At 46.1% G+C, this 27,994-nt stretch overlaps 2 protein-coding genes across 6 annotated transcripts; one reads left to right on the top strand and one right to left on the bottom strand.

The window, feature by feature from the left end:
* Nucleotides 1-362: 362 nt before the first annotated feature.
* On the bottom strand, nucleotides 363-18,855 carry cbarpb (CACN subunit beta associated regulatory protein b). 5 transcript variants are annotated; one of them, XM_068725910.1, is made up of 10 exons: nucleotides 18,765-18,855; nucleotides 16,302-16,374; nucleotides 13,630-13,778; nucleotides 12,037-12,098; nucleotides 10,092-10,254; nucleotides 9,026-9,197; nucleotides 8,519-8,671; nucleotides 7,752-7,977; nucleotides 6,897-7,086; nucleotides 363-5,781 (listed from the first exon to the last, which is right to left on the bottom strand). In XM_068725910.1, exons 2-10 carry the CDS (start codon nucleotides 16,347-16,349, stop codon nucleotides 4,296-4,298), a joined length of 2,649 nt encoding a protein of 882 aa, XP_068582011.1. In that variant the 5' UTR covers nucleotides 16,350-16,374; nucleotides 18,765-18,855; the 3' UTR covers nucleotides 363-4,295. The 5 variants fall into 5 exon arrangements, with proteins under 5 accessions (XP_068582011.1, XP_068582014.1, XP_068582012.1 ...); XM_068725913.1 differs by lacking the exon at nucleotides 18,765-18,855 and adding an exon at nucleotides 18,553-18,712; XM_068725911.1 differs by lacking the exon at nucleotides 18,765-18,855 and adding an exon at nucleotides 18,069-18,406.
* Nucleotides 18,856-19,816: 961 nt separating this feature from the next.
* atp5f1d (ATP synthase F1 subunit delta) lies at nucleotides 19,817-24,884 on the top strand. The gene is made up of 5 exons (XM_068726003.1): nucleotides 19,817-20,055; nucleotides 20,773-20,926; nucleotides 21,690-21,778; nucleotides 24,480-24,609; nucleotides 24,755-24,884. Exons 1-4 carry the CDS (start codon nucleotides 19,939-19,941, stop codon nucleotides 24,600-24,602), a joined length of 483 nt encoding a protein of 160 aa, XP_068582104.1. The 5' UTR covers nucleotides 19,817-19,938; the 3' UTR covers nucleotides 24,603-24,609; nucleotides 24,755-24,884.
* Nucleotides 24,885-27,994: the final 3,110 nt, after the last annotated feature.

Below are 27,994 nucleotides of genomic sequence, written 5' to 3'. Positions count from 1 at the left end.
GTCGCTGTTGTCGTCGTCTCGTACCGATCTCGAGACGTTTTTTTTGTTTGTTTTTTTTGCCGTTTGATCTGTGGAGAACGCAGCCGTCTTTCCCCCTTTTTCATCTCCAGCCCTGTCAGCATTTGCCGAGTAATTAGTATCATCGGGGGACGCATCAGTTCCATTACAAGCGAGAGGGGAGGATTTCATTTCCTTTCTGCTGATTATCGCCGTCTTAAAAAAGAAAAAAAGAAAAAGTCGAGCACATTTGTTTCTTCACGGTGGATTATTGTGATCGGGGGGCCTGTGTGAAAGAAAGGATGACAAAAGGAATAGAAACATAGAACGCTTCCCTTTCTACTCCTTATTGGAGTTCACCCCCCCCCCCCCCCCCCCCTTCATCTCATGCCATTGCTCTCCTAATGGGGAACGCAGCATCTGCACTTATCCACAAGAAGAGACTCCTGTCACGCGGCGGAGCGAGATCTAATCTGGGGGAAAATCATCATCACGCCCAAACAAAGAGAGGAGGAGAACGGTTCTTTTTTTTTTTTTAACCCCCTTCATTTTCTATTCAGTGATTTCAATTTACTGCGTGGTAATAGCCTCAAAAGAACGAGGGTAAAGGGGACGGGGGATGAAAGGCGGAAATCCGTCTCCTTAGGATTAATATTCAACACCGTCTCGTGCAGTGGCTCCCCTCGCTGCACGTGGGAGAGGCGGGAAAAGCCCATCGGCCCCTCTGAGGATGAAGACCGTACGACGTGACCAGGTTACAATCAACCTGCTGCTGCTGCTGCTGCTGCTGCTGCTGCTGACGACGTGGAAGCAGAGATCTGCAAGCAGGAACGTGATTCTGGCTTTCTTTGCCCACAGGACATACTCTGCTGTCCGGGTTTGTTTACAAGTCGCACAGAGTGAAGCTGAACAAGAGGCCAAAAAAAAAAGAAGAAAAAAAAAAAGAATAAAGTGGACTTAACTACAAACAACGTCTTTGTTCGGTCTGGTTTTATAAGCCGACAGGAAGCGAAAGCCCTTCGGCCCTCCCTTCCCCCGAGGGAGGCATCTACAGCGCCGTCAACTTTCTCAGGAGACAGAGAGGAAGAGGAGGGGGAAGGGGAGGAGAATGTCAGATGCGGACAAATAAAGCCTGTTCTCAGAGCCCTCATGCACAAGAAAGCATGCCTCTCTTATAAATTCAATAAACACCAAAAAACGTCTGCGAGGGCAGTTATCTCGTCTCTCGCAGCTTTAATGTAACTGCCCCCCCCGCCTCACGGCTGTAAACTTGTGCTTGAGACTTGAGTGAGTCCCGCCTGTCAGGTCAGAGGTCAATGTCAGCGATGCCCAGAGTACAAAGAGTCGTAGTTTATGGAGATCATCGTCACATCTGTGAGCGATGAAGAGTCGTGAACCTGTCCTCTTCAAACCTGCCACACTTCATTGTCATTTAAGCAACGCAGACGTACAAAAATATTTAAACTCGTTAGACAAGCTAATTAAAAACAACACAGTTGTCACATAGCTGAGAAGCAGTTTTCAGTCAGACACTCAATGAGGACAATCGAAAGGATATCTTCCTTTTCAAAAGATCACGTAATCCTAACTTCTCTGGCCTTTGCTGCTTCATTCACGTCCCGCATGTCTCAACCAGCGGTTCCCAACCTTTCCGGCTTGTTCCCCCCCCACCCCCCCCTTTAAAATCGAGTCCTAAAACCCAGAAATGAGTCAGCATTTTGGCACTCTTGTGTTGTTCCCTCGTCAGATGCCTGAAATAAAGCACACGAGCTTAAGAGATTCAAACGTTTTGTTCTACGATATAAATTACGTCGGTAAATATCCCTCTCGGGAATTTTGAAGCTTTTATGCGTCTTTAAAAAAGGCGGTCGTTAACAAGAGGATAAATTAAACGACTGAAAGGTCATCGCGCTGACTAATCCACCGTCATACCACGGACCTAATCATGGGTCCGCGGTGTCGTGTTCGTATCATGAAGTCGTGTTTGCAAAAGAGCTTATTTTCTGCAATAATCCCCAAAAAAAAAATTGGCTCACATTCAGGTTGGCCTACGAAAATACGTCATCGCTGCAGCACTTTATGGGCCTCATGCAGCAACATTCTCTTAACTGTAGCATCAAAGTGTAGCTTCTTAGCAATGTAGAAGCTGAACGCACGCACGTCTAAATTAGGATCAATGGACCAATAATATTTCTTGAGTCCAGAAATGTTATAATAATAATTTAATAATAATTATTCCATTTTTTTCATCTCATCTCATCTTCGACCTCTTATCCGGGATCGGGTCGTGGGGGCAACAGCTCCAGCAGGGGGACCCCAAACTTCCCTTTACCGGTGCCACATCAGCTCAGCTCTGACTGGGGGATCCCGAGGCGCTCCCAGGACCAGTTTGGAGATATAGTCCCTCCACCTGGTCCCGGGCCTCCCTCGGGGGTCTCCTCCCAGCCTGTCGTGCCTGGAACACCTCCCTAGGGAGGCGCCCGGGTGGCATCCTCACCAGATGCCCGAAACCACCTCGACTGGCTCCTTTCCACGCAAAAGGAGCAGCGGCTCTACTCCGAGTCCCTCACGGATGACCGAACTTCTCACCCTCTATCTCTAAGGGAGACGCCAGCCAGCCTCCTGAGGAAACCCATTTCGGCCGCTTGTACCCGCGATCTAATTCTTTCGGTCATGACCCAGTCCACATGACCACAGGTGAGGGTAGGAACCAAGATCGCCCGGTAGATAGAGAGCTTTGCCTTGCGGCTCGGCTCTCTGCGGTAGAGCGACTGCAACACCGCCCCAGCTGTTCCGATTCTCCGGCCGATCTCACGTTCCATTGTTCCCTCACTCGCGAACAAGACCCCGAGGTACTTGAACTCCTTCACTTGGGGTAAGGACTCGTTCCCTAACCCGGAGTGGGCGATCCACCGGTTTCCTGCTGAGAACCATGGCCTCAGATTTAGAGGCGCTGATCCTCATCCCAACCGCTTCACACTCGGCTGCGAACCGATCCAGTGAGTGTGAGCGTTCCTCAAATCTAAAACTTCCCTGCGATTGAAACAAACAATTTGTGGACTGTTAAAATAAGATATTTTTTTTCTTATCTTGGTGCTTTCGACCAATTGTAGAATTAGCTTTTAGCTAAGAGAAAAGCTAAAATTATAAGACATTGGTGAAGCCCAGAAATCAACGAGGACTGACAAAATAAGAACAAAAGTAAGAGGAAATTTGTTTTTATATTGTTTTTTTGGCTGCTATTGACTTGAATGAAGGCTGCCTCCAACAATTGGACAAATCCAATCCACCTATCAGAGGTTTTTCAGTGATTAAGAACTCCAGAGCTACATTCAGGAAAAATTGCCACAAAAATGGCAACAAGCATGGATGAGATTGACGTAGCTATACGGGGTCCGAGGACACAACCAAACCAAACATAACGGTTTGTAATAAAAACATAAACCACTTTAATCCCCTCAGACCCCCACAGGTTGGGAACTACTGATCTAAACCAGTGTGAACGACTTAAAGGGACGGTTCAGAAGTCAAAAGTCGTTTCGTGTCGGAACTATTTTCTTTCCTTCTGAGCTACGCCCAGCAACCGTATCCCTGCGCAGAGTGAAGCGCGCCTCTACTCCGACACACGGCAACTCACACCAAAACGATCCAGACGGATAACTAGCACTACGGCTAAGAGGCGTACGTCGTTTTCATTTTGGGGGTGAACTGTCCCTTTTACATTTGCCTCACAAGGCTTCGATTTAACTATTCAGGTATTTTAGATCATTTCGTAGCTCATTAATAGTGAGAAAACCACTTATTTTCCACTAAATGCGCGATCAAAGGACTCGCTGTTGGGTCCAGATCTGAAGCGTTCTGCTCGTCTAATAGCACCTGGTTTCACAGTGGATCAACAAGCACTGAGGCCATACTGGCTTCACTTATTCAAACTGGAGAGCAGAGACCGGAAGGCAGAGATGGAGAGAGACTACAGACGCCGAAACAATTAATGAGGAAACAATTATTACGAAAAAAGCATATCGTTTTTGTTGATATGTTAGCTCTGTTGGTCTATTTATCTTGCATTGGATTTTTCTTCCTCAACATTGAGCAGCTCTGTATCGGCGGCGTGAGGAGAGGCTAGCTGCGGTTCTAGTATGATGATTTTAAAGCACGCTTCCCATTCAACACACAATTCGAGCTGTACACACACACAGAGAGAGAGAGAGGACAAAACTGAGGCGAGACAAATCGAACAGAAAGGAAAGTGTGCATCAGCAGGAGTGAGGGTGACGAGGAGGACGACTGGAGCCCTGCTACACTGGGCTGTGGTCCGGAGAGGCGTGCGCGGCCGTCGCCGTCACGCACTCGGCGGCTGTGTCCTTGGTCCTGCGGAGGCCCGTGTACAGCCTGTCGTCCAGGTTAGCAGTCAGTTTGTCTGTGAGCTCTGCTGTGATGGTCTGCGGGCCGTAGCCCGAGGAGTCGGGCGGCCGAGGGGGCGAGCGCTCGTCCGGGGGCTCGGGAGGGAGCGCCGGTTGTCTGCTGTCCTCCTGAGGGTCCAGGTGCTCGCCAGAGGGACGGAGATGTGGTGAGGAAGAGGAGGCGTCGTCTTCGACGTCTCCGACGGCGACACCCTGCTCCCCGTCCGCGCCCCGGGTCTCAGCGGTGGTCGGCTCTACCTTTGGAGTGTCGGGAGCGCTGCCGGTCCCCTCGCTGGCCTCCTCGTCGGGAGCGCTGACGATGCGCGGGAGCGTGCTGTGGTAGCTCGTGTCCAGCGGGTAGTTCACGCTCTCTCCCCTCCTGAGCGGGGCCCGGAGTCGGTCGAAAGAGGACTGGAAGTGCCTGACACCCGGGTCGCTCCACTGCTTGTGGCGCTGCCACTGCTTGCGGAGGTGGATTCTGGACCGGTGCTTCTTCAGCGGCGACTCCTGCTGGTCGAACTGAGGGTCGTGGCGGAGGAACTCGTGGAAGAGGGCGTCCGTCTTCTCGTCTATGCTGTAGTCGCGCCGGTGCAGAGGCGGCGGTTGAGGCGAAGGCTGCGCGGCCTCTCGAGGCGTGAGCATCTGACCGTACGGGACCCAGCTCAGTGAACCAGCACCCGTTTCTATGGAAACTCCTCCGCTGGCGCCCAACAGCAACTCGTCCTCCAGCTCCTCCTCAAGGAGACGAGACTCAAAGCTCTCGCCGACGGTGCCGGTTCGCCCCGCGTTGGTGAAGTGGTCCCGTTTTTCGTGGGCAGTTCTGTCCTTGGGGCTGCCGCTCCCAAACAGTCGCAGGTCTTCTGGACCGCGAGATGGAGCCTCTATCGACGCGTAGCCGCTGTCCATCTGCAGCAATTTACGAGTCCCCGTCTCTGCGTCGCTGCCCCCTCGCTCCGATTCAGTGCTTTCCTGTTTCCTCTTTCTTCCCTCCTTCACCCGCAACCTCTCATCCGAATACACCGAAATGTCCTTGTCATCCTCTCCACCCTCTGCCTCGTCCCCTAAATCCTGGGACGGGTAGCTGGGGAGCCCTCCTCTTTCCGTCTCCGTGCGCCCGCCCAGCGAACACACACTCTCAGCATCACTGCAGACGGAGTTCCTGTCATGGTTGCTGCTCTGGTCGGAGGCGGCGTATTGTTCCAGTGTCGCGCGAAGGGTCCATATGTCTTTGTAAAGTGTCTGGGGGTCCTGGGGATCTGGGGGGTCTGCGCCTTCCCTTCTTGCCAGGGAGAGTGCTTCGTCTTGGGGATCAGGGGACAGGCCAATCACCCCTGGTCCTCCATGGCTGCAGCTGGGCTCCACCATCACCTCTACCTCTACCCTGTAGCGTGCACACAGGTGTGGAAAAGAGTTAGGAGAGAAGGAAGGGGAGAAACGCACAGACACGCAAAACAAGCGTCAGTGTCAGAGCATTTACCTGAATGACACATTCATCTGACACACGGCTGTGTTCACACCGCACAGAATGGTTTTTCATGACTTGCAATGGCTGCTTGTTGCATGTCCTTAATCTGAAATTTTAGCTGAATACTGATGCCAAGGCGGGCTTGAAAATTCCCAGAAATCCCCTGTTTTCATCAGCACATTTACAGCATGCGTACTGTAAGAACACACATCTACAGCGATATCAGCAGGAGCACTGCGGCTTCCGGGGAAATTGCTTTTCAGCAAATAAAAAAAATCTGCGAACATACACCGGAAATATTGATTTTGTTTAATCTAATAGTCAGTGATGTCAATTCCACTAAGGGGGGGGGGGGGGGGATTGGTTATTTTTGTTTATAACCTCATATTGGGGCGGAATCTGCGTTGCTATAATTGCGAATTTAAAATAACAAAATCTCAGTGACCCTTGCCCTCTTTTTTTTTTTTTTGCGGACATCATGACATTATCAGACCATGTCAGCGATGGAATGGTTTCCTATGCCAGAATAAACTCTGCGTCCCGATTCTCCACTTCGCTCTCCAAATAATAAGTGCGCTCTGGCCGCCCCCCCCCCCTCCCCCCCACATCTGGCTCCGAATCTTGAAAGTGGTTCTTGTTTACAGGGATCTCATTACATGCAAATCAGCCCGTGGTTAAATAGTATTTATTTACACTGTAGTTACATAGCATGTTGTGTTTTGATTTAATTAAATGGGATAGAGAAGAGGACTGCTTTAAAGCATCCGTTTCTATGTTGTTCAATGATTTACGGATTACTTTTAAATTTGTATCCCAGCTCATCTGGCATGTTGAAACGACCACTTTGAGGGGTTTTTTTCTTGTACACTTTTATTTCCAAGCAATGCGGTGAAGAATTGGGACTTCAGAGGCGTATCTTACCGTATAACATTACCACACGTTTTTTTTTTTTTCCTAGCTACAGTAAAGAAACAATGAGTGCGAGGCAGCAAAGCAGTGAACGAAATGAATGGCAAGGGAATTAAAGATACCTGCCGAGGGAGGGGGGCGGTGTGGAAGGAGGCGAGAGGAGGCGTGTCGATGGGTGGCCGGGACAGTAGGCCATGTCCTGGGTGCGGGCGAAGTACTGGATGAGGTCTATGTGGTGGGCGTCGTTGTCGTCCTGGTCCATGCTCTCGCTGGCGGCTCGCTGCCGCTGGAACTGCCTCCTCTTCGGAGAGCCTGGCTCGCAAAGCAGACACGGTGGGGCGGGGGGGGGGGGGGAGCAGTGAGATGCGTTAGCGAGCAGGCAGGAGTGACAAAGACACTTAATTCAGGAGAAAGCTTCCATCAACTGTTGAGGTTTCTGAGGGGATCTTATGATCTTTTTACTCGGTAGGAATCGGAGGACGGAGCTTATGGGAGGCGCAGGGAGGAAGACGAGTGTTTGTGCAGGATGAAAGGGGATCGGCGGGGAAGGTTTACTCAGGGGCTCAAACCGACTTGGAAGACCAAACTTTACGTCACTGAGCCATCTGTCTTGTACGTGTGTGTGTGTGTGTGTGTGTGTGTGTGTGTGTGTGTGTGTGTGTGTGTGTGTCTATTTCCGAGTCTTAGCAGCCAAAAAGGCGTCTCACAGTTGGTTGCTGGAGCCCCCTGCTTAACGGTTGTCTGTTCGCCACGAGGGAACATCAACAGAAGTACAAAATAAATAGAAGAAAATATATCTAAGAAAGAAAATGCCAAGAGTACAACTTGCACCTCCCATGCTGCATTGGCACCGACTGTTTCTAAAAATATGAATATCCATCTAATGCATATATATATATATATATATATATATATATATATATATATATATATATATATATATATATATATATATATAAAAATCAAGGATCCATTACCTCTGGTGTCCAGACTGGAGGCTCTCTGGCTGCTGTCCAGCTTCCATTTCTTGATCTTGAAGTAGGGACTGGCCCCCTCCAGGCTAGCATGGCGCCGCAGTTTAGTGAAGAACTGAAGCACGGGCCCCTGGCTTCCCGCACCGCCGCTCCTCACCGCGGCGGCCCCTTCTCCGACGCTGATGCTGCTGCCCCTGCCCCGGGGCCCCGCTCTCATCATCATCTCGATCTGAGAGAGAGAGAGAGAGAGCGAGAGAGAGAGAGAGAGAGAGAGAGAGAGAGAGAGAGAGAGAGAGAGAGACAGAGAGAGAGAGTTAGATGTGGTCAGAAAGAAAACCTGCCAAGACTGGTGGTGTGCGTTTAATCCCCTCTGACAGTGATGGTCCACACAGGCTTTCCTTGTTTACCCATCAACCATCACTCCCGTCGGTCCTCCTTCAGGCTCCACGACCCTCTGAAGTCCTTATGTATGACTCACTGGTTGACTGGCTGCTCGAATAGCCGTTTGGTGTACTGAGTGACTATCTTGAGAAAATTCATCGCTCTACAAATGATTAACTCAACACACTTCTTACACATCCCCCCCCCCCCCCCAAAAAAAACACGAGCTCTTTACAGGTCATTTGTATGCGCACTCACAGTAGCTGTGCACTATTTAAAATGTTCTTCACTAAGAGAATCCCTGAGTGGAATGCCAAAACTTTAGGAACATATTCACGGTCACTGTTACTCGATGCTAAATATTTGGCAGCAGTTGGAGGCGGACTTACCGAGCTGGAGATTGGCTCTTTAGTGCCGAGAGCGATGGTGTCCTCGTTGAAGCTGGTGTCCACCACGGAGTTGAGAGCGTCTCCGGGGAGGGCACAGCTGGGAGAGACACTCAGGCCGGTCAACGCCGTTTGCGGTAGAGGGCACAGCATCGGCTGAGGAGAAGCAAAACGTAAAAATACGGTAATCGGCTGTTGAACAGACTATAACAAATACAGCCAAGCAAGGCAGCTCCGCTTCCGAAGTTTGTTTTCATGTTTACGTGAAAGCTATGAATGAACATCATGTCCAGATCCTTTCTCCAGCTGTCAGCTTTGCAACAGCGATTGAACATCTGAATGGAAAATCAATGTTGAAATGAGGAGGCAGACAGATCCCTGATCCCTGTGTTTGGTTCATACATTTTTTCTTGCCCTGACTTTCTAATTAACCCCAGTCAAGACAATCGATGCGTCAGGACTAAAAAAAAAAAAAAAAAAAAAAAAAGCAGGTTAAAAAGGGCCCCTCACCTGGAAGATGGAAAGTGCCGACTTGGCGACGGGGCGCGCCGTCATGGTGATGCTGTTCTCAACCGACTCGCACTCGTGGATGGTGACTATCTTGAGGCCCGGGGGAGGGATGTGGAGGTGTGTGAGCCGGGCGTTCTTCAGGTGGTGAAAGTCGCCCTCGGTCAGAGTGTACCTGGAGAGGACAACGTAAGACTTAAAGGGGACATATCATGCTCAATTCCCTTCCTTCCTTCCTTCCTTGTGATTGACAGACCTCAGTCGTATACCGTCTCTACGCCTCTCATCCGCAGTCCAAATATGGTCACAACCGCAGTAAACAAACCAATAGGTGACGTCACGACGACCGTGCCCCCTTATAATATACCGTCTATGGAGAGAACCTGTATTCACATTCTGTCTGAAACGCTTTACGTTTTGGCGCCTGTCTCTTTAAGAGCCCCTCCCGCCAAAAAAAGTCAGCTCTTATTGATCAGTGCTTTTAGGTTCCTTGGAAGTCCTGACGGCTCGATTAAAGCACAGAACGAACCGTGTTCTCCGTGGATTGAGTGTTTTGATACTTTCACAGTATCTATATAGAACCTAGACCTGCTTTATCATGAATAAATACATTTTAAAAAACACATGGAAATCTCACTTTCTACAATATGTCCGCTTTAAATACAAAGCACTAAAATCCTCTCAAGGTGAGACACAAGTCGCATTCACTCTGGATAAGTTAAAAAGCATGACGCTTATCCTTAAGAGAGCTGCACTGGATTTAGCCTCACAGAATAATTCCTTTTGAAGTATTTGCACATCAGGCTCCCGGCTTTAAGAGAAAAGCAGTGTAGTGAAATAATGAGAAGGGGTGAGAACTCTTTGTGTCGACAGCGGACTTAATGCATTCTGGATTCATTGTTAACCTTAGACTACCACAGAAGAGAGACGGACACAGTTTAAATGCGTGAATCCTTTGATCACAGAGAGGTAAAGTAAAGCCGGAGTGAACGGACGTTGATGTGAATAAAAAGCATTTTTCAAAAAAAAAAAAAAGGTGTGCGGCCTCCGCGCTCGCCGGCTCTCTAACCTGCGACCCTTCTCCTGGGGCTTCTTGCCGTGATCGAAGAGCGCGGCCTCGTTGAAGGAGACGCGGCGGCCCATGGTGCCCGCGGACAGGAAGCGCTCGGTCTCCTGGTTGTGAGAGCTGGCCATCGACAGGCAGTCGGACTCGTCCACCCTGATGGTGATTTCTGCCGGAGGACCCCCAAGAGGAAAGAGACAAGAGGAGGCAGGCAGAAGAGGAAGAGCGAGAGGTTATTGTTATGAGTGACGCGGCTCTAGGGATGACAGTGCTGGTCAATCTGCTGCAGACAGAAATATCTCGACAACATTCGTGGTCCCCAGAGGATGAAGCCTACTGACTGTGACGATCTCCTGACTTTACACTCTCTCAGTGAAATACAGAATACTAGCAACCGACCGAAAACCCACAAAACTGCCCTTTGTGTTTAGTGCCAGTTAGAGAACGTTAGCATGCTAACGCTTAAACTAAGATGGTGAACGTGGCGAACGTGTTTCATGCTAAGCTTTAGCATCCTAGCATTGTCACTGTGAGCACGTTAGCAGTGCAGCATTAAGACTCTTAGGCGGGGTCGCACAAACAAGGATTAGTAGATTCTAAGAGTTCTACTTAGTTATCAAAACTAGGTATAAAATGGGTGAATCCAAATTTTAAATTAAGCAGAGCTCTGTTGGCCAATTAAAAACTAATCTTTATTTCGTAAATCCAGGTTTAAACCTGCTTAGTTTGCTTACCAAACTTAAAATAAAAAAATTTGTCGGGACCTAGTTAGTGAGCTGTAAAAGAGGGGCGGAAACCGGCTCCTCTGTATTCTTTAATTGTTACGTTGTTGGTAACTAGCTAGCTAAAAAGTCAGTTAGTTAGCCTAACGATGGGTCGGTAGAAAAGCTCTAATTCATCCTCCTTTGAGAAAAACCTTGTTGGCCGAGTCAATGGAGCAATATGGCCAAATAATAGAAGGTATAGAACTGCTCCATCACTGTTTCCTTGCTGAACTGGAATCTTGAGAGAAATCCAATAGCAACATCATACAACTCAATTGGGTGGAGTCTGTCCCTTAACTCTCTTTGAGAAACTGGATTATTTTTGTTCAAACCATCTCAATACGGCAGCAAATTTAAAAGTTAAACCTCCTCAAGCGCAAATTTAAAGTTAATACTGGATTGCATTTGGAATTGGAGTTTAAAGTTTTGGTGCAGCAGAATTTAATTTAATCTGGGTTTAGAGTAAAAACCAAATTGCTTTTTGAACAGAGGCTTGAATGTGATCTTTCTTCATTTTAATTTTAGAAGTTTTGTGCTACATGATTTTAAAATTACGCCATGATTTAAATCGGGTTTAAAAATAATCTTTGCTCTACTATTGTTTTTCCACATTTTGTATGTCCAACTGATAGTTGATGATGTATCTAATATATTATAGGATTACCATAGCTCTTCTAAAGTCTATTGTAACAACCACGAACCACAACGTCCCCAAGTCATAAAATAACCCTCCACCCCCCCACAAAAAAAAAAAAAAAGATTTAAAAAAGTCAGAAGTGAAGCATGTGACGTTCAGACAGCTCTGTGAAGGGGAAGTATGGTAATACTGCAAACTGCTGACGGAAAAACTAAACAAAAAGCCTTACAAGAGCAAGTTTGGTGCCAAACCGATGCTTCGTTTTCATAAATCATTTTGCATCCGAGACAGTCGCTTGTCCGAAAGTGTCAAAATGCATCGCAGGAGTGGCGCAGCTACTTAAACTAATTGGGTCGAGATCACAATTTTTGTTAATGGAAAAGACATTACACATTTGTGCTGACGCGCTAAAAATATCCCCACTTCCATCAATCCAATCCCTCCGTCTCCCAAGCCTGCATGACTCCTCCCTCTCTCGGCTGCTCGCTTCTTTATCTCCTCCCTATCCCCCCCCCCCCCCCCTCCCTCTTTGTCCGTTTCTCTCTCTTACCATGGGTGGGCTGAGACTCCTCCACGTAGGTGGTGTTGGTTTTCTCGGGGTCATCGCTGGCCCTGAGGCACACAGAAACATTCAGATCAATGCTGTGACATGATTACCCCCCCCCCCCCCCCGTCTTTCATCTGTAGCCTACAGAAGGCTTCACGATCAGCTGCGTTACTGTTTGACCGCACTGTTTTGTGTTTAAAAACCCAGCTCCATGACAACTATAAAAAGGACGCGGTCATATGACTGGATGTCCACCACGCTGTTTTGTCTAAATGTCTGCCTGCCTGGCTGTATAATCAATGAGGGCCTAAATCATTGCCGGTAACTTGATAACCCTCGGGGGGGGCCAGGGCGGCTCTTGGATTTATTGAATTGCACGCTTCCACTCATCTTTAAGGGCACAGAGAAGAAGAAAAAAAAAAAAAAAGACACAATAAAAGGTCACACTGTTTAGGGGACGAAGCATGTATACTTCTTCTAGTATCTTCTGTAAACCCCCGACGCTGAATCACACAAGCTTCTTCATGCACAGAATTTACACTATGAGGCGGAAACAAGAAACTGAAACCTCCTCCCAGACATTTCTCTCCATCTGATTTCTTTGTGCAGAGATACGAGTTGCATGTGTGTGCTTGTGTGTGCGTGTGTGTGTGTGTGTGTGTGTGTGTGGGTGTGAATTGACTTGAGGGATTTTTCTGTCCACCCAGATCTGTGCTTCTTCTTGTCTTTCATTTCCTCTGTGGCTCCCGCTTCCTCACGCTGTGTGTGTGTAAGTGTGTGTGTGTGTGTGTGTGTGTGTGTGTGTGTGTGTGTGTGTGTGTGTGTGTGTGTGTGTGTGTGTGTGTGTGTGTGTGTGTGTATTCCCACACACACACACACACACACACACACACACACAGGGCTGGGTACCGATGCGAGATTAATCAACGCCGATGGCTGCTATGAAATCTCATTACACTCATCATTTGTACCAGTCTGCCCGATTCTCCCGCTGCAAGCCTCGCCTTCCCTCTCTGCGCTCTCTCGGTTTATCTGCATCTAGCTGGTGCGCTCTCGTATATTCAAGTGTACTTGATGATTCGTGCCCGCTGTGGAGAGGGACAAAGCGTCCTGGAGGGGTGGCCATGTTGCTGCTGAATAAACACAGATGAATCGCTTACAGACGAGCGTGAATGCTGAATGCGTTTCCAGCAGCAAAGTTGTGGAGGGAGGTGTGTGTGTGTGGGGGGGGGGGGGGTTGTCCTGACACTCAAACAGCTGACATGTCTCATGAGCGAGTGCACTACGTTGTCCTGCATTAACGTGAGTCTCTTTGGGGTTACATCATGTTTTCTACAACCTGCTGCAGTACAGCTTTGGAGGCTTTAATTTGTTTAATGGATCGCCGCTTTGTCTGTCGTTGGAATCGTTTGGGAGCAGACCGGATGATTCCACAGGAAGTTGTTAGCTTTGTTTTCAACCGAAAGAGCCTCATCTATTATGCAAGTTCACAGCCCTAGGCCTCCTAAAAAGTGTGTTCATATACAACAGAACTGCATTGGGAATAACATTTACAGGGAAACCTCGTTTGCTAAATGTAAAGCGTCTTTTTCGCACCTGGCAAAGCATGGCCCTCCTCGACAGCAGCGACGGCAGGCGACGAGGAAGACGGTGATGAAGATCACGGTTCCTACCAGGAAGATGGAGAGGATCACCAGGAGGAGCACGTAGCCATCCTGCTGCTCCTCGGCCACGAACGGGATCTCCTGGGGAGACGCAGAGCAGGGCAGAGATGGATAGACAGAAGAAAAAGGTCTACATATGCTAACGTTAGCTAACGTTAGCGCACGGTACCATTACCTGGCTGTTGTACAACTCTGACTCATGGAGTGGGCAGAGAGGGGAAGTAGAGTAGATGTAACAGGAGGAGAGGTGGGTGACCTCCTGTGCCGAGTTTGGACATTAAGTGCGGTGCTTTAAGAGGGAGAGCGCAAGTAGAGCAAAAAAAAAAGCTTCCCACATAAGCATCATCTGATAACCTCTCTGAGCTGAGGGCGAGAGGCAGGAACATGTTCAAACTCAACTTAAAAAAAAAAAAAAAGCCTCAAATTTGAATTCTGACACGATGCGTTAGTTTCAACCCCGTCCACAAAATCCAACATGGCTGCTCAACATCAACAGTTAAAAAAAAAGCTGTACTAATATGCGGTTTACTAGTTTTCTGTCTTACTTGTGTCTCATTAAATCAGTCATACATGCCATGGTGTTTTGCACAGGAACAATACCGGCGTAATGCGTTGTTATCAGCTAGTATTGCTAACAATAGCCAACCTGGCAGGAGAAAAAAAAAACCCATTAGGTTTACCGACTTGTACTGGAACTCATCCTCAGCTCCGACTTCCAATTTGACAGGTAAAATCTCTCTCTCTCTATATATCTATATATAGATATAGATCTATAGATAGATAGATAGATAGATAGATAGATAGATAGATAGATAGATAGATAGATAGATATATACATATATGGATTTCAGTTTAGATTCAGAAGTCACATTTTTGTAAGACAGAGGGACATCAGCATATCGTTAGCCTTTTTATTTAAGGAAATGTCATACTCATAAAGATACATTTCTCCACTCAAAACCATCTTTTAAGGTGTTTTTAATTTAAATTGAATGTCATTTTTTTTTTTAAAGAAATGTCACCAAATACTTCCTACTTTTGATTAATTATTCTATTATAGATAGAATGTGACTATTATTCATACCTTCTGATTTCTTTTTCCCTGTCTTTGTTAACTGATATGGCTGATTGCACATTCTTAGAATTGTTTTAAATATAAGTTTAAACAAAAGCTTTATATGTTAAATGTATAGGTTGTGTCCCCTTGTCAACAAATCATAAATGTCCGACTTAAATATAGTTGTCAAAAAAAAAGAAAAAAAAAAAAAAGGCCTCACTGTGCTGCCGCCTCACCTTCCCAGTGACACCGAGCAGCTTAATAGATTGATTCGGCCGGCTGGCCTGCATGAAGTGAATCTATAAATGCAACGGAGAGATGAATCGATAAATGCCAGGAGCCGTTAGCCTGTCCACGGTGCACCTTAGCTACGGGAAAGCTCTCACAGGCAGGACTGCAGCTGAGTGAATTAACCACGCGATCAGCACACTGGTGGAGGCTCTGCAGAGCCAGCGATCGCTCAGTTCAGTTTGGGTGAACATGTTTCAGCGGTGAAGTCTCCTCTTCTTTATTCATTAGGAAAAAAAAAAAAACTGGATTTAATCCACCACTTAAGCGCCCACATAAGCAGGTGATGATGAACCCACGTCTTTCACCGATCCACCGCCTCACCGTGAACACGACACTCTGTCAATATCGCTCTGAACGTGGCATAAAGCCGTCCTCCAGTCCACCGTTACGCCTTGAATCACAGCGGAGCGAGCGCTTTAGCTAGGAAGCACATTTAACTGATGGAAAACTTAACTAGATTCATTAAGATATGAATCTGTGAATGAGTAAATAAATGAAATGGCCAAATGACATAATGCATCAATAACTACATTCACGTATTTGTGTGTCTTAGTCATCTCAGTCATGATTTTTTGATTATTTAATTGAGCAAGATTTATGTTTTTATGGACAAATACATTTCCTGTTAGCCGTATAAATAATGTGGAATTCGTGACACGAGTTTATTATTAAATCACCCATTTTCTTGATTTATCCATTTCCTTTAATAAGTGGAATTTTGCTTTTTTTTTTAAAATCCAATTGTATCATTGCTCCTTTGTGCTGATGTAGGCAGAGGAGAAATTGAAATGGTTTAAATAAAATGACGGACGGCAGCACGAGTGGGCGAGCGGAGAACGGCAGCACGCCTCGTTCTCTCGCCAGAGCGGCGTGACAGCCCACGTTACGTAAAGACAACAAGAGGACAGATCTTCAAATTCTTTTTTTGGCTGAACTCTCGGCGGGAGAACGCGCGGCGAGTGTCGACGAGCGCCAGACTGCGACGTCACATTTGAATTTCTCTGCGAGGGGAAATTAAAGCTGAGATTAGATCAGAGATTTAATTACGTCAGGTTCCAGGTCAGGATGTTTTCTATTAGCCAAGTCAATCGGCCAGAAGAGACTATGAGGGGAAAGTATGGTTCTGGTGGTGAGCTGGACACAACACACACACACACACACACACACACACACAGTCACTAATACTCTCACACACACACACACACACACACACACAGGAAGTTTGAGAATAAGCCGGTGGCGAAAGGCAGACTTACTGTGGAGTTTTCTGGTAGGATGTTCCAGACGGTAGACTCATTGCTCATGGTCCAGGCCAACTAGAGAGTCCCCCTGAGAGATAACACACACACACACACACACACACACACACACACACACACACACACACACACACACACACACACACACACACACACACACAGAGAGGAAATGGCTGTTACCAGAGCTGGTCATCAAACCACAAAGTCAGCCACCAGAGATATTGCTTTTTAACTGTGTTAATAGCAATAACTGGCGTAATGCACATGTAAACATGAAACAACACTTCTCTGAATTCACGAGAGTGAAGCACGGCTCTGCTGTCCATTATTGATGCCTGATGCCTTATAACACGCTGTATGATGTGATAGAAGATGCTTTAGGAAAAAAAAAAAAAATCATCTCAGTCGTGAAAAGACTGGAGCGGAAACCAAATGTGTGTGTGTGTGTGTGTGTGTGTGTGTGTGTGTGTGTGTGTGTGTGTGTGTGTGTGTGTGTGTGTGTGTACGGCGTGTGCTTGTGCGCATGTGTCGAATCCCACGGAAGATGCAAATGCCAGCATCTCGGCTGCAAATCATCACCCATAATTCCATATCGGCCTGAAGGCTTTCTACCTACCTCCCACACACACACACACACACACACACACACACACACACACACACAGAGAGAAACACCAGCTCTCACTAAACACTAGCTCCAGCAGCTGAGTTCCACTACCGCTGCTGCTATGCGTTTGCTCCTCCACATCATAGCCATTAATACAGCTACTGCTGCACCAAACGCCCACACACACACACACACACACACACACACACACACACACACACACACACACACACACACACACACACACACACACACGGACACACACACGGACACACACACGGACACACACACTCTGCATAGAGCTACTCACCCAGCAGGGTAGGAGCAACATGCCAGCAGCACTCAGCGCTCTTTGCTCTCCTGCCAGTCACTGCAGCACTCAACTTCAGCAGCACAACCTGTAAGCTATTGCCAAGCTGCTTGCTTCCAACCTGTGTAACTCCCTGCATCTACCGTCCAAGCATGAAAAAACAACAACAACAACAACAACAACAAAAATACACAGTTGTGGGAAACACATCAGGCTGTGACCAGCATGCTTCCCTTTGCAGTGCTGTACCACATCCTGCTTCCTACCAGCCCAGCGTCTTACCCTGATGGAGGGCAGTGCGCAGCAGCAGCAGCAGCTCTGGATATGTGTGTGTGTGTGTGTGTGTGTGTGTGTGTGTGTGTGTGTGTGTCAGGCTGTGGCTCAGGAGTCTCCTCCTCAGCTCCCTTGCTGCATCCTCAGCCCAACACCAGCCGGCTAAGCCCGAGCAGCAACAGTGTTATCACGACCCCCCCCCCCCCCACAACGATTTGGTTAATTATTCAGTTTGGGTAAATAAGTTTGGCATTACATAAGTGCCTGCTGCATTCAACACGTGCACTTCAAAATAAATAAATAAATAATGTAAATCACTGACAGGCTAGTATGTTTCAGTGGTGATGATACAATACTGTAGTTCATCACAAGGAATGACACCAAACATCAGAGGCACGTTCTTTAAAGAACATTTAAAGAACCTATTCATAAAATGCAATAATACAGCTGGATGCAAAGATACAAATGATCCTCTGTTGCCAGGCTTTATGAACTATAAGGAGAAATAATCATAATAGTAAAAAGTGAGCATTGTAAATCAACGCAGCCTGCTACTTTGTTGAGATTCGCTTACTTCCATGGTGTTTCTAACCCTGAGGATTGCTCTCTTGCTGGCTGGCCCGAGCAGATGGTGAGACACGGGGGTCCCAGCGATGGATCCCGTCACGCTTAACCACATTTCCGTCTATCCGTGCCAGCTGCATTACTGGCAAATATACCGTGTGTGTTGGTTCCGCTTCGAGTATCTTTTTCTTATATTTAGTCCCACGACTACAATACTTCCGTGGGAGAAAAAATACGATTGCATTGGTTCATGTTGGAACTTGTAATAACCTGTTAAAGATTGGAGGAAAAAAAAAACTGTTGCACAAAAGAAAACATCCCGTTTTTTATTGCTTGGTACAGCAATAACCCCCCCCCTCCTCCCCCCCGGAACAAAATAATGAGCTTCGTCTCCGGCAGCTGTTTCCTCATGGAGGCTTGGCTGATAAGATCGTTTACAAAAAGACAAAATCACATCACATGGCGTGATGAAATGAAGCCGATGGTAAACTTACAGAACACGGATGGAAACCAGCGCAGCGCTGCGAGGTGAATACATTTGCCATCTTGATATATTTCACACAGGCGCTTATGATTTTCATCAGTCCGGTGACACCGACAGAAAAAAAAAAGGTAGATCACGACTTGAATAGGTTGCGCGAGGAGCAGGCATGCGGCAATACAAAATAAATTTAAAAAAAAAGAAGAAGATGAAGGTAGCACTCACCTACTCAACTGGCCGGGTCCATGCAGGGTCCGAGGTGGGCAAAGCCAATAAACATGAAACTCCTCTGTGGACACTTTAATGTGGATTTTTTAACGCTAAAAGTATTTATGAATGAAACCCCACTGTTTAAGACACGCCCACCACCCAGTCAGAGGCGCACCACGTGACGCGAGGAGCGAGGTAAAGCGGAGTGATTGAAGGGTTTCTCCAAATTAGCCCGATGGTCAAGTCAGTGTTGCGGTGCAGGGAAGCCCGAGTGTCTCGATTAACGTTAACTATATTTTCCTGACAACACATTTTAGCACTCTCTTTGTTTGTTGTTGTCTTCTTTTATTGATTCATTTTGCATGATGTGTATAAAGTCACTCGCTTGCACGTGTGGGTAAAAACGGTGAAGCACCAAGTTCAGAAGTCTGTTAGTCGGTCTGTGTGTGTGTGTGTGTGTGTGTGTGTGTGTGTGTGTGTGTGTGTGTGTGTGTGTGTGTGTGTGTGTGTGTGTGTGTGTGTTTGGGGTCTTTAGTGCCATTCAGGTGGCATTCAAAAGAGCAAAAACTCCCAGAACAAACGAGTGGGTCCCTATCTGTTGCCTGTGTAGCACATAACACGTCACGTTGGCGCCATCTAGTGGTGAAAAGAGCGCAGTAGTTTCATACACGAAAAGCATACAAATTCAAGGTACTTTACTTAAGTATTTCCATTTTATTCAACTCTGTACTTCGACTCCACTCTGGCAGCTTTAGTTACTAGTTACTTTAAACTTTATACTTTTTCAAACCCTTCCTAACTACCCAAAACTGAACAGCAGTGTATAAATAAGTTAAAATGAGCTCCACCTTAAATATCTGCAGCAGGAATAATCATCACAAAAAATATACATATTTAATATCCATTTATAAAACACTGACAGGGACCAGTGGTTCTATTTTTTTCAAAAGACTACACTACCCTGCATCCTTTGCAGCTAATAATCAAGCGCAACCGTGTTCGCCTCTTTAAACGTCTGTTATTTATCAAAAGACTACACTACCCAGCATCCTTTGCGCCACCGTAAAGCTTTATGGGTAGGTTACCAACGTCCTTGTCCTACCGAGCGCACACCGACTGCCTTCACGCAAAGGGGCTTTGAGGATCTCTGTCATTCGCTTGATCTTGAATAAAAATCTCATTTGTAGACATGACGGCAGCAAGATTTCTCCGCCGTTCCCTCCCTATGCTGAGGCACGCTCGCTGCTACGCCGAGGCCGTGTCCGGTGCCCCGCAGATGTCCTTCACTTTCGCCTCCCCGACACAGGTAAAGCTAGCTTAACGTTAACGCTAATGGCGAGGCTTCTGTGGGGCCTAGCTAGCTAGACGGCTAACTGTTGTTTCTCGTTGAAATGCAAAAAAAAAAGAAACATGCCTCCGGGTTATTTTGGAGGTGTTGTGCTAATACGCGGTGTTGTAATCATTGCTAGTTGTAGTAGTATTATTATTTCATGCACGCGTGCAGACAGTCCATGCCCTGTCAGTTAAAGCCTTAGCTTAGCTAGCTAACGAAGTTCAAGCTAGCTGTCATTCACTGTCTTTGACCAGCAGTGAGGCAAAGTATACTTTGCGAAACAATATCACTCTTTTCCAGTTAGATAATTGAGTGAATCATTTATTTAACTGTTTTCAAATGTGTGTTGTTAGCTTAGTAATTACTCAAATGTGAAACAGACACGTTTAATGCTCTCTAACCTTGAGGTTCATGTCTCTTTACTCTAACTTAGAGCTCCACTTCCACACAGTGCTGCAGGTCTGCGTCACATTCTGCTGCAAAAAAACACATTTATTAACAAAATTGTGTGCATTATATTGCATACAAAGTCAATTTGAAAGGCGACAGTGAGTGGGTTGTATCATTGATGGCGCTCTGTTGTTGCTGTATCTGTGATCAGTCACTATTCCTTGACGTCGAACTGTTTGCAGGTCGGTCCGTAAGTCAGTGAATGCATCTCTCTCCCATCGTCTGTCTCCGCTCTTCCAGGTGTTCTTCAACGCGGCCAGCGTGAAACAGGTAGACGTGCCCACACTCACCGGTGCGTTCGGTATCCTCCCGGCCCACGTGCCCACCCTGCAGGTGCTCCGGCCCGGCGTTGTAACGGTCTTTGGTGACGACGGCTCTGCTGCCAAATACTTCGGTGAGATTTTACTTTCCTAAAGCAAAATGTGAACGACTAATATCAGTTTACCTGAAGGGCCCTCAACCTAATCTTCCTGCTGGTAAAATAGTAAACAAATTTCCTTTTAATGCCTCCAAACAGTGGCATCTATGTGTAGGCAAACAATAGCCCATAATGCTTTATTACACATTATTATAAAAAGGAAACTAAAATATAAGATCACCATCTATTACACTTAGTGATGTCTAAGAGATCACCAAATGTCTGCCCCACTTTCTGGCTAGCCCCCCCCCCCCTCCCACACACACATTTTGATTTAAGTGTTTGTATTATTGATCTTTCTGAAAAGCCGAAACGTGATGCATGCGTTATTAATGCCGAATGCTAAGCTAAGTTATTCGCTATATTACATATCTCTGCCATCCACCTGGATTTAAAAAATGTCTGTATCTCAGACTCAAAGAAGCTGCAGTTATGTAATGCTAGAAATAATCCTAATTTCTTTTGTTAAATGATCGAGTTCCGCCATTTTTTTTGCTAGCTGTGGATTTTAAACATAGACTGTAGAGCGATCACACAGTCGCGTAGATGAACACGCATTAAATGAGAGCGTGCACTGTGGAACAGAGGCTAAGAGTGAGGCAGGATGTCCTGGCTCTATAATGCACATTGCATCATTGGTTATAAAACCCAGTGACGATGACTGTATGTTGGCGTGTGTAGTTACACTGTTGTGTGTGTGTGTGTGTGTGTGTGTGTGTGTGTGTGTGTGTGTACGCAGTGAGCAGCGGGTCAGTAACAGTCAACGCTGATTCTTCAGTGCAACTGCTAGTTGAGGAGGCTGCTCCATTGGACCAGCTGGACATCGCTGTGAGTATAATGTCAACATCTCTCCACACTCCGCGTACAAACTAGAGCGGCGTCTGCTCTAATGGTGGGCAGAATGACCATAAATACCACCAGATAATAACAATCTGTCTGATACATCTTTTTCAATTAGTGCAAACCAACACAGTTAATTTCTCTCTTTTTTTTTTAATACATCTACATTGTTGCTCTATCAAAAGGAAATTCAACATTTGTGTAAAAAAACAAATGCATGTATTTTCATGATAAAAAGTTTGACTTGTATATTTTGGGGGAGAAGCACAAGTTCCCATGCAGCCTTGTATCCATGACGTTATATTAAATATGGTGTTTTGCATTGTTTGAACATGAGAGGGTGAGAAGTAGTCACAGGGCTCAACAGTGATGGCTGCTAATGGCAAAAAAATAGGGACAGTAAATGGCAAAACATGCTCCGCCCCAGTCGCTTCAGCTGTATGTGGGAGGAGATTCAGCTGACTAAGCAGAATCTGGACTGACTGGAGGTCGTCTCTGATAGCAGAGAGGTCTGTGGTGGGAATCAGCACACGGGTCCAGATGAGCGAAATGTGAAAGAGAGAGAGAGAACAAGCAACCAGTGACTTCCTACAGAGATGACGTTTGGTTACTGTAATAAAACTTGTATTCTTTTATGTCACATTTTATCATTAAGCTGACAGACGACTGCATGGTATCTTTAACTACTCAAAAATTTAAGGGGATTTGAAAAATGGAAACCGTATGTTCTGCTGCCAGGTAGAGCCTCGAGTAGCAGCTAAATATAGTTACAGGCTCCATCATGTACGAGGACGTCACAATGAAGAATCAATACAGACGAGTAGGAGAGAACACGATAAAAGGAATCAAAAAGCATAAGTGCACCTGTTTTCACAGGAGTGGTAGTTAATGCAGGCTTAATTGATTGGATTACATGCAGGTTATCTTTGCCGTGTGCAACCCTGTATTCACCGTAATGACTTGAACTGACGGCGGCGGCATTGATCACTGTTTAATGGGCTCTGATGATCCAGCGCTACTTATTTTTGAATGAGCTAGTAGCCATAAATGCAAAGGATCAATCGTTGTGGCTTTTATTGAGTAGGATATCACAGGGCAGCCTTCTGCATGTATTCATACTATTAAGCATCAGTGTGTTCACTCAGTATAATATGTCGTTTTTTTAAATCACGTTTTTGGGAAACCCAATTAAACTTTTGATTTCCTTTTTGTTCTATTGCATTTGAAATGTAGACCTTTTTTTTGATTCATTGTGTTTTTCACATTTGTTCTATTTATAAATAGACTTTTTAAATTGCTCCAAACCTTCGCTTCACAAAAGCACCGGTGGTCCAGCAGCCGCCATCTTTGTCCCCGTTTAACGTCCTCGACGTCTTTCTAATCTGTCCTGCCGTCAGCTCTGAACTCTGAAAGATGAATTTCTCCTTTTTAAATATTATTATGATGGTATGTGTGAAGTTTACACCATTGGTATCAGTTAAAACAATGACGGTATCTTCCCTTCAAAGCTCATTTAAAGTACACTTTAGTCACAAACTGTACAGAGCTGCAGCTGTCTAGCAGGCTTACAGTCGGTTCTTCATGGATCTTCTAGTTGAATGACATTGGTGTCCATATCTGATTTGCATGAATTCCTCTCATTTTGACCCCTTTCCCCGCTGACGAGCGCCTCCCAGCCGCTGATTACCCGTCTGATGGTTGGCTGCGGTTGGACCCTGGAAGTTGAGCCCTTGTTTTAAATGTCAGTCTTGTTAAAGCCGGGCTGCTTTATCAACGAGCCGTCTCTCCGTGACCTTGGGCAGTGCCAGTGTCGCTGTCAAGTTGACTCCGCAGCAGTAAATTAGTTATTTCTTCCTCGTTGTCCTCTGCTCCGCGGTGAAAATGCACATGGGCCCACGCTGTTAATAAGGAGGGAAAGGTCAGTCACTGTTGAGTTATAGCAGATGTGTCAAATCCCCACTGGGAGACCTTTAACTCCCAGCTATGTTTGGCATTTCTCGTCTCTAATCACTACCGTGACAAATGGAGCTTTCACAGCAAAGAGGCAGTGGGGATCTTCTCTGCTCGTCTTCGTCGCTTTTCTGACTTTCACATCGCATGAAAAAAAAAAAAAGAGGTTTTTAGGATGAGCTTTGCAGGCTGGATGGGGCGTTCGTGGCTACGTTTGGACTGCAGGAAAATCCCATTTTTGTTTCTCAAAATCGGATCTTTAGGGACGGGACGGTCCGCTTTATTTGCAAGTGATGGGATTTGTGTGTCCAGACTTCACCAATCTGTCTGCAGGGGTTGCCGTGGTCACCGTGTCGGCGTCGGTAACTCCGTGGTGACGCGGCTTTCCGACGAGGAAGCGGGAGCCCGTTAAACATTTCGGGAAGTAAAAGTGCCAGCAGACGATTTATTTTTGCCGTCGTCATTTTCCTCCGTAGCGCCTGCTGCTCAGCGTGAATGCTGCTCAGGACTTCCACACTTTTGAAATCCGATCCGAGCGTCCGGACTGAGACGCATCTGTAGATTATTTCAAAAGCTTTCTAAAAATCAATCTGGATGTGCCAAAAAAAAAAAAAAAAAACAACCCCACAGAGCTGGCCGTCAGAACAGGGCAACAAATCTATATCTGAATTGTGGGCTTTATCCTTTGCTTTCCTGTTGCGTTTCTCATTGTGACACTTTTCTATTTTTTTTTTTTTAGGCTGCCAGGGCCAACCTGGAGAAGGCCCAGTCCGAAATGGCGGGCCTGTCTGACGAGGCGGCGAGGGCGGCGGTTCAGATCAGCATAGAGGCCAACGAGGCCATCCTCAAGGCTCTGGAGTAGACCTGAGGTACGACGCCTCGGCTGATCGTCACAGACGAGCCCCGTTCACCAGTTTAACCCGACAGCGTAGTGACGCGTGTGCTCACGGTCGAAAATGGAAATATTGACAAGAAATTAAACTTGAGTCACTGTGTTTCTTCTTCCTCCTCTAGGTAATCTTTTCTGTTTCTTTGATGGAGACAAACGGTCCATCTGTTTCCAGCTCAGTCACGTCAGTGTCCAGAAGAGTCCATGCTTGCTTTGTACAGTGGATGAATTACAAAATAAATTTATTTGGAAATACCTGCTGGTGGAGATTGTGGTGTTTTCTGTAAATCTGTCCCTCTCTCCCGCTGCTTAATGACGATCATATGGACTATTGTTGACGCACAAGAATCTTAATTGACTGCCAGAGATCTCTCTCTCTCTCTCTCTCTCTCTCTCTCTCTCTCTCTCTCTCTCTCTCTCTCTCTCTCTCTCTCTCTCTCTCTCTCTCTCTCTCTCTCTCTCTCTCTCTCTCTCTCTCTCTCTCTCTCTCTCTCTCTCTCTCTCTCTCTCTCTCTCTCTCTCTCTCTCTCTCTCTCTCTCTCTGGAAGCTCCTCTCATTAAGCAGACTTGCCATGGAAAGTAAACAAATTATGAGGCACTTCTGTGCCAGTCAGTTTGCCATGTAGTGAATGTTTCTGCCACTTGGGGGCAGCAGGTATCCACTGTTTGTTTTTTGCACCAGAGCATTTCAGATAATCTATTTCTATTGTACTTCTCGTCTAACCACAGTTTCAGGGAAGGAAGTCTCACTGTATTTGTCACATAACCGCTGCTGGAAGTGATTTCCTTCGGGGCAACTCCTTTTTAAAAGGAAAAGAAGGATCCTCTTTCTGCATGATCTGGTGCAAGCTTAGTCACTTTTAAATGTTGCAAGCCCACTTTGTGGGTAGGAGTTATTTGGAACCCCGTCGCCGCCTTGATTTTTAAATGGGCTGGCAACGCCGGTTCGTTATGAGCGATGACCTCAGGACTCGGTGACAAAGCCAGGAAAAGTACTCCGCTTGCCGGGGCCTTTCTCTCGTTTCATTAACCACAGGTTTCAGCACCAGACTCCAGGAGGCGCCGACCTCACTCGCGTGCCGACTCGAGGCCTTTTCGGAGAGCTTCAAACCGCAACCGGTTGATTCTGAATGTCAAAACTCTCGAGGGCCTCTTGACAAGTGTCTGTGTTTACACAGAAATGCTCTCGTGACGGCTGCTTGAGTTTTCTTAAAGCAGCGTTATCTGCGGCGAATAACGGCGTGTTTTACGACTGATGGCACGCGCTGCGTAGACCTGCAGGCCGTGACTTAGCTCAGTGTCCATTAATAAAAAAACAACAAAAACAAAGAACTACTTCTCAACACCTCGCACATCCTGCTCTCTGTTCTCCTTTCCAGTCTGTCTCTTTCATCGAACCCTGTTCACCCCAGCTGCACACACACACACACACACACACACAAACACTCATCAGTCAGCCCTCGAGGGGCCTGGAGACGTGAGTAACACTTCAGACGGACGAGATGAAACAACCCTGTCAAAACCACCAGTTCTTTAATCCAGATTTATGATACGGGATGTTGAAACCAAGAGTCTCTCTCTCTCTCTCTCTCTGCTCGACGCCACTTTCGTTGAAAGGCAGAGTGGAGGAAAACGACCATGTGCTTTCCACACGCTCGCTCTTTGTATTTCGCTCAGCTCGAGTTCGGTCGTGTGGCTAAAACGAGAGAGCTGCAGGACTTCCATGAAGATTCTGTGATTGCGGAACAAGTCTGCTTAAGTGTGTGGCGCATCCAGATTTAGTTTTTTGGGGACAAGGAAGTGAATCACTCCATTCGTCTTTTCGTGTTTCCATCGAGAACTGTGGAGCCGCCTCCGCCACGCATCCCTAACGAAAGCAAACGTCTCCTAAACGAACCGTCTGACCCGAGAGCTGAAGTGCCGCTCACTGATATGGAAGGGACTAAGTGCTGTACGTCGATATATAGGACGCGCGAGTATCCTATGAGGGCCCTCACTCCGGAGCCACTCGTTGCCGTTCCAGGGCTCAAGAGGCCCCGCCGTAATAAGTCACCGCCCATCTCCCCGTGGATCGCCACGTGCTGTAATTAAGAGGCCGCGCCGTCTGCACCCGGGAGTGAATAACACGATGCGGGAGATGACAATCCACGCGTGTCATCTTTAAATGGTACTCTCGAACACAAAGCGACTCCCAGCCAGCTTTGCGAGAGCCTCATTGGGCTGTATTTACTGAGTCGACCCATAGTAGGAATAAAGACCGGCCCGGCGTGAATCATCATCGTTTTAGGGTGATGTCAGTGTTGAGATGATGTGCTGAGCAGCGCGTTCGCCTGTCTTTTGAAAAGAGGCCACGACCGTAAACGTCTGTGGAGTCACCGGCGGCCGAACAATTTGAAGCTTAAGAAATGTAGTGGTGTGGATCAGAGTAGATGCTTCATTGTTAAACACAACTACATTTGGTTTGGAAGCAATCCGCAGAAAAATATATTAAAAAGAGGGGAAAATATACATATACATATATATATATATACATATATATATATATATGTATATATATATCTATATATATATATATATATATATATATATATATATATATATATATACATATATATGTATATATATATATATATATATACATATATATATACATGTATATATATATACATATATATATATATATGTATATATATATATATATATATATATATATATGTATATATATACATATATATATATATGTATGTATATATATATATACATATATATATATATATACATATATACATATATATATATGCATGTATACAGTATGTATAAATTAATTTATACGGACGATTGATACCAATTAATCTCAACTATTTCAAGTGAGATTATGTGGTTTATGCAAAAAATAATGGCATTCCCATCAGCCTCAGCTGTAGCTTGTGTTTAGTGCTAATTAATTAGCAAATGTTAGCATGCAACCACGCTGAGTTGTAAAGCTGTGCCTGCTGTCCATCGTCACGTTAACGTTAACGTTGCCGTTGTGAGCATGTTAGCACGCAATGGCAATGATGCATGATGTTAACATTTAGCACCGCTGTGCCAAAGTACAGCCGCAAAGTAGAGCTGCTAGCGCGGCTGTCGACTCCTGTAGCTCCTTGACAAACAATTTATCGATTATTAAAAATCGTGGGCAAATTGCTTCAACGCCGCTCATAACTCGCAATCTGAAGGCGTCTCCTTCGGGCTATGGGATGTTTGATTTTCACTATTTTCTCAAATTTTTCTCACAATTTTTTTTAGACATTTTGTAGACTAGAGAAAAAATGTATAATAATTAAAAACTTTTTTTAATTGAAATTATTTTTCAATTAAAAAAA

The sequence above is a fragment of the Cebidichthys violaceus genome, unplaced genomic scaffold (assembly GCF_023349555.1).
Source record: "Cebidichthys violaceus isolate CVI_PGR_0920_01 unplaced genomic scaffold, fCebVio1.0.p SCAF_37, whole genome shotgun sequence".
Classification (NCBI taxonomy): domain Eukaryota; kingdom Metazoa; phylum Chordata; class Actinopteri; order Perciformes; family Stichaeidae; genus Cebidichthys; species Cebidichthys violaceus.
Note: the sequence above shows the minus strand (reverse complement) of the source record. Positions and strands in the feature narration are given on the sequence as shown.